This window comes from Rutidosis leptorrhynchoides, chromosome 5, assembly GCF_046630445.1.
Source record: "Rutidosis leptorrhynchoides isolate AG116_Rl617_1_P2 chromosome 5, CSIRO_AGI_Rlap_v1, whole genome shotgun sequence".
Lineage (NCBI taxonomy): Eukaryota > Viridiplantae > Streptophyta > Magnoliopsida > Asterales > Asteraceae > Rutidosis > Rutidosis leptorrhynchoides.
This window is the reverse complement of record NC_092337.1, coordinates 433,607,642-433,619,418: the sequence shown is the minus strand read 5'-3', so window position 1 is coordinate 433,619,418 and position 11,777 is coordinate 433,607,642. Positions and strand designations below refer to the sequence as shown.

Sequence of the window (11,777 nt, the reverse complement as noted above, 5' to 3'; positions counted from 1 at the left end):
TTTTGACCAACACCATCAGGCTGGAAATAATTTTATCTAACAAAAAGAAACTAACTACATTTGACCCCAACAAATTTTAAAAAACACTAAAGACGACGACACCAACAACAACGCATAACACGTTGGCCGTTTTTCCTTCTGTAAATAAAACTGCGTTAAATATGAATACGCGGGCTGAAAAACCCCGCCGCATCGCGCGGGCAGGACCGAACTAGTTTTATCTAATTTCGTATACCATCACATTCAATATCCATTTATTGCAACTTTACATCAATTTCAATTATATATGTAAAAATATCCCTAATAACACAATAAAAACAAGTGTAAATTAGTTGTAAACATAACATTGCATTTTTAGACCTTGTGTTTCTACACCAGGTAACATGATGTTTCACCTCCCAATTTTAAAGAAACAAGAGACCAAACACTAGAAAGAAACAAAGTTTTAGTAACAAAATTGACCAAACACAAGAAAGAAATAAAGTTTAAGTAACAAAATTAGACTCATACTAATACTAACATTTCATTTCACATAATCATAGAGTGCATTCTAAAGGTCTAACTTTATAACAAGTTACATAGTTATCTCACTTATTAATAAACTAATAGTAATATACACATAATTAACCAAAGTTTACTACTATGTTACATACTGAGTAGCTTAACAAAAAATAGCTACAGCTTCACTCATTGCCTTACCTTCATAACCGATCCGAAAATCGGTTTGTTAAGGCTATTCGGAGCTGATCTTGGGTGTACAAACGACTTCCCATTTTCACCGTCGCTTGTTGGATCATCAAATCGTTCACAACCGATACACTTGAATGGTTAACTTCTAAATCGAGCTCTTTTAACGCAAGCATTAACCGTGCAGCCGGGTGGTTCTTCTTGTTACTTTGAATCCTGATCATTACGTCCCGACCTATGACCTTCACATCAACATCTAAATCCGCCATTTGCACGTGACTGGATGCGGTTACTTTCATATCTTCAGGTATCGATATAGCCGATGAAGACGATTGCCTCGACTCTTTCTTTAACAAATCGAGTTGGTTTTTCAATTCGTCCTTGTCACATTGTGCGTTCTCGAGCTTTGTTTTAAGCTCGTTAATGTACAAAATCGCGTCTCCTAAAAGAGACGCTTTGTCCATTTTCGACACGTTGGGGACAACGGCTCGCAACGCGTAAAACCTTTGGTTTAGTTTTTCTCTTCTTTGCCTTTCGGCTTCAACATGATTCAACGGTTCTTCTCTCCCGTTAGCCGGTTTCCGGCCTCGTTTTCGTGGTTTCTTTTCGGGTTCAACTGCTCTGCTGCTTTCGACTTCTCGGATCATCGACGCGTCGAGATCCGATTGGTCGGAATCAGCTCCAGTAAACGCGCCAGCACCGGATTTCACGGTGCTGGACGACGGAATCACACTGGATACGAAAGAGAGCATCCCGTCTTCGTTACTTCCGCACGAAGTCGGAGACCTCTTCTTCTTGTTACTACTGATCTTACTGTTATTATTATTCTCCTCAACTCCGATGAACGGAGGCTGGCCGGAAAACAACCCGCCGGTGTTCGTCGAATTCCGTTTACTCTCACCGAAATTCAAAATTTTACCGGACTCCGGCCTTCTACCACCGCTAGTTCCGTCGAACGATCTGAATTCAGAGAAATTCAACTCTCTGCTTCCGAAAAATCCGTTAGAATTAGGGTTTTGACCGGATCTACCATTTTCCGGAACCGAATTAGCGTTTTCAAAGGAGAAATGCTTCGTAATTTGAGAACCAGTAGCCGGAATTACACTTGTATTCACCTGAGATCCAATAACAGAATCCTTACTCATCGTGACGTCAGCAGTGACGGTAGTAGTAACCGACGATGTAATCGGATTCGTAATCCAAATAGACGCCGGATCATTCTCGTTAGTTTGATCCGTATTACTAATCTGCATCATATCACCGTTATCACGGCCACCGTCATCGTTAAAATTAAACGAAAGTCTAACTTTTTTCATCACATCAGAACTATGATAAATTAGTTCCGTTGAACCTAACTCAATAACGCCGTCAGCTGACGGAATACAAACAATCGTCTGTAATCCAAAACCCTCACCTTGTCGTGCTCGCTCACAGTGTGACGCCATCAACCGTTCACGCCCGGCAACCCAAACCGGTTGGTTCGTGAACGCAGCCTGACCGGGTAACCCGTTACCGTTAACAAACGATTGCGTCATCGATATTAAAAAGAACCACTCCGTATCCGTCACTTCCTCGTCTACGGCGTCGTTTTCGGGCGCTTGCGTGCCCGAAATCATCGAATTAAGCTCGCGTAGTACTTTCTTACGGTACTGTTGTTCCTCGAATGAAGTTGCAGACGGCGTCGTTTTGTGTTTGTTTATTTCGCCTTTATAGTATCCGTCTCCCCATCCTAACATCGGAGGATTATAATCGAGCACAGACGATTGCCAGAAGATGGCGTAAGTCCACGACTCACGTGCGGTGTCAATTAGTCCCTGGAGACGTTGTTGTAACGTGTCCTGATTGAATTGATGACGTGTTGCTGACGTGGAGACGGAAGATGAAGATGGAGGTAGGGTTGTAGTTGGTGTGTTTGTGTTTGTGTTTGTGTTTGACCAGATTGAAGACATGTCGGAGGTGATGAAAGTGTCATTGTCATCAGGTGTCCAGTGGTTGTTGATGGAAGATAATTGGTAATCAGTCATTACTCATAAACCGGGAATGAGAATCGGAGGTTTGGTGGTGGTGGTGGTGGTGGTGATGGTGGTAGGTGGCGGCGGAAATATGAGTGTGTGTGAAAAGGTGGAATGAAAGGAGTGGAGTGATTAAAAGAAAGGGGTGAAATGTGGGTGTATTTTAAGTGTGGTGTGTTTGTGTGATGAAAGGCTCGTGTGGTTTCCAGGAATGATAAGAGAAGGGTCCAATTTATCGACACGCTTTTACTTCTTTATTATTTACCACACACGAATCAAATTATTTTGTTTTTGTTAGACATTTTTCATGGTGTATTTGATATCAAAGCCAATTGGGAGTTGATATTTTTAAACTAAGTTTTTTATAGATTCACACACTTTTATTGATATTTTCCAATAATATCCCTACAATAAATTGTACTAGTAAAAAACTTGTGTACTATATCTTTAAGGACAGTTTAGTAAATCTATGTGGATTTATCAAAAATGTATTTGAAAATATCACTTCCCAAGCCAATTAGGTGCATTTGGTCATAAAATGAAAACTGCATGTAATATAGTCAAGGTTACCAAAATCGGAAAAATTGACCGAGTTCTCGTAGAGAAATCGTTTAGGAGTTGCTGCCGAGTTCTCGTTTCGGAATTGGCCAAAAAATCGGTCAACGGTCGGTTAAATCGGTTAACGACCGATAAATTGAGTTTCTCAGCCAAAAATCGGTCAAATCGATCAAAACTCAGTCAAATCGATCAAATCTCGATCAAATCTCGGGTATCATCAAAATTATCCAAAAGTCAACGAAAGTCAACCGCCGAGAACTCCTAGAGTTCTCCGAGAACTCTAAGAAATGGTCCCGCCAAGAACTCCCTGAGTTCCGATTTCTTCAACCTTGGATATAGTATTGACATTTTTAATGATTGTGTCAGTTTTTTGTGTCAAATATTTGGTAGTATATGATGTGGTAAAATCTAATTAAAAATTAAGTGAAAAAAATAAATTAATAATAACAAATATATATTTATTAAATATGGAAAATCACTAATTGGATGGAAGACCAACTGACGTGTTTTTGTTTTTGCGTCACAAGTCCAACTAACGCCTCTGACTGACGCCCCGTTAACTTTGTTACTTTCTGTCAATTGGTGTCCAACTCATCTGACGGAACCATTTGACGTGTTGTTAGAATCGATCTTAAACTCGGTAACTTCATTATTCCATAACAAACAAATAAATCAATTAGAGGTTTTTTTAAGCGGAATAATTTTATAATTATATATATCCTTTCTCAATATCAAATCTACGCATAACATTTTTTCACGAGGGAATTCAAACTTACAACTTTAAAGTTAACGAGTTCATTTAATATTACTAGGCCAGAAGCCCTTTGATAATTTTATAACTATATATAATATAATATATAATATATACTCCGTATAAAAGATTAACAACTAGCTAGTATATACATTAATTCTGAATGACACTTTCTCTCGTAATTCGATTCTAATCAACAAAACTTAAGGATTCTACGATCTAAAAATTTCAAACAAAACTTCATACACTAACAGTCTAAGAAGTGAACCACAATCAAATCTGCATCACATAATAACTAATGGCCATCACCTGATAAAAGTATGTAAACAAGTGTTAAGCCTACCCAATAATCTTAACAACGCCGAGTTCCGTCCCCTTAAACTGAATAGTTACGATCATATTATCTAAGCAAATGGTGATAATGTGAAATGTAGAAGTGTTAACGAATGGAGAAACAGTATAAACAACTTGAGTCCTATACCGTCGACCATCAACTAAAAGACCCTTAGAACGTTCCTATAAGAATCCTAGACTATAATAGATACACTTATCTCCAATATTTTCCAAACTAAACCGAAGATACCATTTCGATATAATCGTGATATATATTGCATTACATATGATTTCTTTGAATGTGATATCTAAAGTGATGTTCGTATTACATGATTTCTTTGTTCTATGATGAATACCAGACCGTGAACACCAAAATCCCCAATTGATTTAGCCAAAGTAAGATCCGTTATTTGATTTGCCAAAGTGTCAACATTTTCTTCACAAAACACTTCGAATCCTCAACATTGGAGTTGTCCCAAACCGTTGAAACTACACCGGAGTTGGTCATTGAATCATCATCTTCAACGGGAGCTTCCGCAGGTAAGAATCAAAGCAAATACATTTACTATTCCTATATATCATGACAACCCTTAATCTTATAATCCTTATGAAATATGAGTGTTCAATATTTGATTACAAACTAATTAACCTAAAACTTAACAGAATGAAAATTGAAAAAAAAAGAACCGAATGAAATCGAGAAAATCCAAACCAAATTTGAATTTATTTTTTGATATAGTTTCTGTTCAATTCTCAAATTTGAAGTCGGTTTCAATACGATTTTCTTTTTATGTTTTTGGATTCGATTCAACCGAAAATCGAATTTAAAATCAAATTCTAGTAAAAATATTACACACACACATATATACACACACACACACACACATTATATATATATATATATATATATATATATATATATATATATATATATATATATATATATATATATATATATAAAGGAAAAATATATTTTATAATCAAAATTCGAATTTAAAATAGATTTGTTATGATTATATATATTGAATGGGGAAAAGCCTTAAGAGCATTGATGTCACGAATATGATGTGGACTTGGACTAGATATATGATGTCACAAATCACATACATACACACGACACGACCCTTAAGAGCATTAAGTTGACTACGCTATCTTGAACTTATGGAGTAATGTCGAATAGATATGTGAGATAGCGTAATGTAATGACCGGGATTACATTACGGTAACTCATATAGAAGTTCCGACATCGCAAAATAAGGAATAGGGAACGAGTCAAGTAGGTTACTTCTCAACTATGAGTAGGATCTTACAATGTGTTAATTTATTTGTTATTATAACCTATAAGAAGCGTGTAATCACGTCACAACTCGTCACTATTTGACACTGTCTGCCACCACCGATCACTACTTGGAGCTACGAAGACACTGCTAGAACATACCCATCGTCTCCTACCACTACTTATCGTTGCTTACTGCTACACAACGCCGCCTCTCACTGCTAGTCTCGACCGATCACCTACCTCTCACTACTTGTCATCACTAGTTACTACTTGATGCCACCCATTGCTACTTACCATTACTAAATACTACTCATCACTACTAGCACCTTCACGATTTACTACTAGCTAGTATGCTTCACGACTCATTTCTGATATATCTTTAGAGGATGAATTCCTTGTAGCAGCCTGCGAAATCCGTAGTAGATATTGTCTACTTAACGTCTGACTTTCCTATCATTCAACCACCCGCAGCTTCACGATTTTTCTTTCCAATACGAGTCTACCGGAAGAGGTATTCACACCTTCCCTCACAAAGGGTATTTCGTTCTTCTCCCCCACCGATGTGGGCAAGTCTGATAACTCACCCTGCTTTCAACATCAACTTCAATAAAGTTTGTCACGAATTCGTTCTTACTTAATAATCATAATGTTTATATACTCTCAACACCGGTGCCGATAGAAGCTTGGTCGCTAAAAAAAAAAATTCGTCACAACATTTAGAATCCAGTATCTGCCTTAGACAACGTAAACTCTATGGAACTATAAACTGGGAAGAAAACGCATAAAGATTGATGTCATTTTGGTTTAAGGAGGTCCTGCTTTAAGAAGTTTGATTGTACACTCCCATCGTAAACGTCTCTCACCCGAAACTCACCCCAAACTTAAATCAATGATTGCTCCTAATCCTTTACAAATTATAAGTTAAGGCCCATACCGTTAAGCTCATAACAACCTTCTGTACCGAACAGTACTCTTTTCGACGATTGGCGAGCCATTACAATAGAAATCTACTTGAGTGATGTTTGGAGTTAAATCATTTTACTTGGACTACCATATTTCTTTTATTTGACCTTGTGGTTAGAATGAACTGGTCTGACGACACAACCGAGGCTGTTGCAACCAGAAGGCCATTCGAATTCCTTTTATCGAAGATGAATCAATGATGGTGTACAGAGAGAAGATCAGTACACCGTTATGTTACATTAATTGCTCGAAGTCCAGAAGTACATGAGATAAGGATGTCTCGCAATTCTGGAACACGTGAGCAAAGTTGAATCAGTAGTTAAGAGACCTGAAGATGTCCCAACTATTAGAAATTTTCCTTAAGGTCCTTCCGAAAGAATTACCAAGTCATCCGCCACATAGAGACGTAGAGTTTCAATTTGACTTAATGCCGGGAGTGGCGCCTGTAGCAAGTGCACCGTATAGACTTGCACCCCCAGAATTGCAAGAGTTGTCTAGTTAACTGCAAGAGCTTTTAGATAAAGGATTCATTCGACCGAGTTTTTCACCATGGAGAGCACATGTGCTCTTTGTTAGGAAGAAGGATGGATCTAAGAAACCTTGTATCAAGAATAGATACCCGCTACCGAGAATCAATGATCTGTTAGATCAGTTACAAGGATTTGGATGTTACTCTAAGATGATCCGAGGTCAGGTTACCATCAGATGAGAGTAAAAGAGGTAGATATACCGAAGACAGCGTTTAGAACACGCTATAGACATTATGAATTTACCGTAATGTCGTTTAGATTGACGACCGCACCGGCAGTGTTCATGGATTTCATGAACCGTGTGTGTAAGTCATATCTGGACAAGTTTGTTGTTGTGTTTATTGATGATATTCTGGTACATTCTAAGAATGAGGAAGAACATGAAAAACATCTCCGTTTAATACTAGAGATGCTCAAGAAGGAGCAGATGTATGCGAAGCTTTCGAAGTGTGAATTTTGGCTACGAAGATAGAAACGGTCAAGAAATTGGGGACTCATAAGTCGCCAATGCAGTTTCGGCAATTCTTAGGTCTCGCCGGCGATTATGGGAGATTCATGGAGGAATTTTCTACTATTTCCCGACCGTTAATAGCATTGACCCACAAGGGAAAGAAGTATGAATGGACAGAGCTACATGAGTCTCCATTCCAGTTGCTAAAAGGGAAGTTGACTACCGCCTCGATTTTGTCTTTACCCGAAGGAACCGAGGATTTCGTAGTTTACTGTGACACTTCACGACAGGGTTTTGGTTGCGTGTTGATGCAACGTACGAAAGTGATTGCGTGTGGATCACGACAATTGAAGATACATGAGTTAAACTATACGACTCATGATTTAGAACTAGGAGCTGTTGTCTTTGCATTGAAGATGTGGAGACATTATCTGTATGGTACTAAGTTTACTGTTTTCACGAATCACAAGAGTTTGCAGCATATTTTTTATCAGAAATAGCTTAATATGAGACAGAGGCGTTGGATTGAACTATTGAACGACTACGACTGTGACATTAGCTATTACCCTGGTAAGGCTAATGTAGTGGCAGATACTTTGAGTAGGAAGGAGAGAGTTAAGCCTATTCTAGTTAGAGCATTGAACTTGACTATTCGAAGGAATCTTACTTCTCAGATACATGACACACAGTTAGAGGCGTTGAAAGAAGAGAACGTTACTAACGAATCGCTTCGAGGAATTGATAAGAAGTTCATTACTCAAGATGATGGAACCCAATATTTCATAGACAGAATTTGGGTACCGAAGTTTGGTGGATTAAGGGAACTAGTGCTAGAAAAGGCACACAAGACAAGGTATTCTATTCACCCTGGATCCGACAAGATGTACCAAGATCTTAAGGCACTGTATTAGTAGTGAACTGAACTTTTCCATGTTTATATATATTAAATGAAATTGATATTTATATGATTAGGTGTTTCCAACATGTTAAGCAATCAAACTTGTTAAGACTTGATTAATTGAAATAGGTTTCATATAGACAATTGACCACCCAAGTTGACCGGTGATTCACGAACGTTAAAACTTGTAAAAACTTTATGATGACATATATATGGATATATATATAGTTAACATTATATTATGATAAGTGAGTATCTCATTAGGTATGTTAACAATGAGTGATATATATAAAAATGAGTTTATTGAATTAAGAAACTCGAAACGATATATATAACGATTATCGTTATAACAACGTCTTACTAAATACATATGAATCATATTAGGATATTGTTACACTATATTTAAATATGATAAATGATAAGTAAACATATCATTAAGTGTATTAACAATGAACTACATATGTAAAAACAAGACTACTAACTTAAGGATTTCGAAACGAGTCATATATGTAACGATTATCATTGTAACGACATTTAAATGTATATATCATATTAAAATATATTAATACATCATAATATCATGATAATGTAATAATTTTACATCTCATTAGATATTATAAACAATGGGTTAACAACATTTAACAAGATCGTTAACTTAAAGGTTTCAAAACAACACTTACATGTAACGACTAACGATGACTTAACGACTCAGTTAAATGTATATACATGTAGTGTATTATGTTGTAATAATAAACTTTTGGAAGACTTCAAGACACATATCAAAGTACTTCTATTTAACAAAAATGCTTACAATTATATTCTCGTTCAATTTCATCAACAATTCTATTCGTATGCAACCGTATTCGTACTCGTACAATACCCAGCTCCTAGACGTATATACTATTGGTATATACACATAATAATTCAACTTTTAGAAGCCCTAGATAGTCAACAAATATGTGGAACCAACAATTAGACAACTAGCATGACTTATGAGCAAGGAAACAAAAACAAGAACTCCTTTTAACCCCACTCACCACCTACTCCATTTCACTTTCAATTTTCTTCCCAATTCTCTCTCAAAACACACACACTCTTCCATGAGCGTCTAATTTACTATTTTTCCATCAAAAATCATCAAATACAAGCTTTGGTTATTACCTATAATCATCATAAAAACAATTACTCAAGAACACATCAAGAACACTTCCAAGTTTACAAGTTTACTTCCAAGTTTCCTAATCCATTCCAAGCAATCATCTAAGATCAAGAAACCTTTGTTATTTACAGTAGGTTATCTTTCTAAATCAAGGTAATATTCATATTCAAGCTTTGATTCAATTTCTATAACTATAACTATCTTAATTCGAGTAATAATCTTACTTGAACTTGTTTTTGTGTCATGATTCTATTTCAAGAACTTCCAAGCCATCAAAGATCCTTTGAAGCTCAAGTTATTTTTTCATCATTTACAGTAGGTTTACCTACTAAACTTGAGGTAGTAATGATGTTCATAACATCATTCGATTCATATATGTATAACTATCTTATTCGAAGATTTGAACATGTAATCACTAGAACATAGTTTAGTTAATTCTAAACTTGTTCGCAAACAAAGTTAATCCTTCTAACTTGACTTTTAAAATCAACTAAACACATGTTCTATATCTATATGATATGATAACTTAATGATTTAAAACCCGAAAACACGAAAAACACCGTAAAACCGGATATACGCCGTAGTAGTAACACTGCGGGTTGTTTTGGGTTAGTTAATTAAAACTATGATAAACTTTGAGTTAAAAGTTGTTCTTCTGGGAAAATAATTTTTCTTATGAACATGAAACTATATCCAAAAATCATGGTTAAACTCAAATTGAAAGTATGTTTTCCAAAATGGTCATCTAGACGTCGTTCTTTCGACTGAAATGACTACCTTTACAAAAATAACTTGTAATCTGTATTTCCGACTATAAACTTATACTTTTTCTGTTTAGATTCATAAACTTAAGTTCAATATGAAACCATAGCAACTTGAATCACTCAAAACGGATTTAAAACGAAGAAGTTATGGGTAAAACAAGATTGGATAATTTTTCTTGTTGCAGCTACGTGAAAATTGGTAACAAATCTATATTAATCATATCCTAGCTAACTCATACTGTACTATACATGTATTCTAATATATTATGTAATCTTGGGATACCATAGACACGAATACAATGTTTTGACATATCATATCGACCCATCTATATATATATTTCGGAACAACCATAGACACTCTATATGCAGTAATGTTGGAGTTAGTTATACAGGGTTGAGGTTGATTCCAAAATATTATATATACTTTGAGTTGTGATCTAGACTGAGGCTTGTATACACGAGGTCGTGGATTGATTCAAGATAATATATATTGCTTTATTTTTCTGTACATCTAACTGTGGACAACTAGTTGTAGGTTACTAACGAGGACAGATGACTTAATAAACTTAAAACATTATTACGTATTAAAAATATTGTAAATATATTTTGAACATACTTTGATATATATGTACATATTTGTTATAGGTTCGTGAATCGACCAGTGGCCAAGTCTTACTTCCTGACGAAGTAAAAATCTGTGAAAGTGAGCTATAGTCTCACTTTTAAAATCTAATATTTTGGGATGAGAATACATGCAGTTTTATAAATGTTTTACAAAATAGACACAAGTAAATGAAACTACATTCTATGGCTGGATTATTAAACCGAATATACCCCTTTTTAGTCTGGTAATCTAAGAATTAGGGAACAGACACCCTAATTGACGCGAATCCTAAAGATAGATCTATTGGGCCCAACGAGCCCAATCCAAAGTACCAGATGCTTTAGTACTTCGAATTCATCATGTCTGAAGGGAGTCCCGAAATGATAGGGGATATTCTATATGCATCTTATTAAGGTCGGTTACCAGGTGTTCACCATATGAATGATTTTTATCTCTATGTATGGGATGTATATTGAAATATGAAATCTTGTGGTCAATTATTACGATTTGATAAATATATAGGTTAAACCTATAACTCACCAACATTTTTGTTGACGTTTAAAGCATGTTTATTCTCAGGTAATTATTAAGAACTTCCGCTGTTGCATGCTAAAATATGGACAAGATTTGGTGTCAACATGCTTGTATAATATTGTTTAAAACTGCGTTCGAGATTTACTTTGTTGTAACATATTAATATTGTAAACCAATATGTATTGGTAGTGTGTAAGTGTGATATTTTAGATTATCATTTCTGGATAATCTAGGTGGTGACTTTTTAACCTTGT

The 11,777-nt window shown here is 35.8% G+C and overlaps 1 protein-coding gene across 1 annotated transcript; it reads right to left on the bottom strand.

Moving 5' to 3' along the window:
- Positions 1-462: 462 nt before the first annotated feature.
- On the bottom strand, positions 463-2,711 carry LOC139846577 (transcription factor MYC1-like). Its single transcript, XM_071836053.1, has one exon. The coding sequence runs from the start codon at positions 2,709-2,711 to the stop codon at positions 702-704; it is 2,010 nt and encodes a 669-aa protein (XP_071692154.1). The 3' UTR covers positions 463-701.
- Between the last annotated feature and the right edge of the window lie 9,066 nt (positions 2,712-11,777).

Excerpts from the sequence above, each read along its gene's own strand:
- LOC139846577 (XM_071836053.1), bottom strand. The coding sequence starts at position 2,711 with ATGACTGATTACCAATTATCTTCCATCAACAACCACTGGACACCTGAT.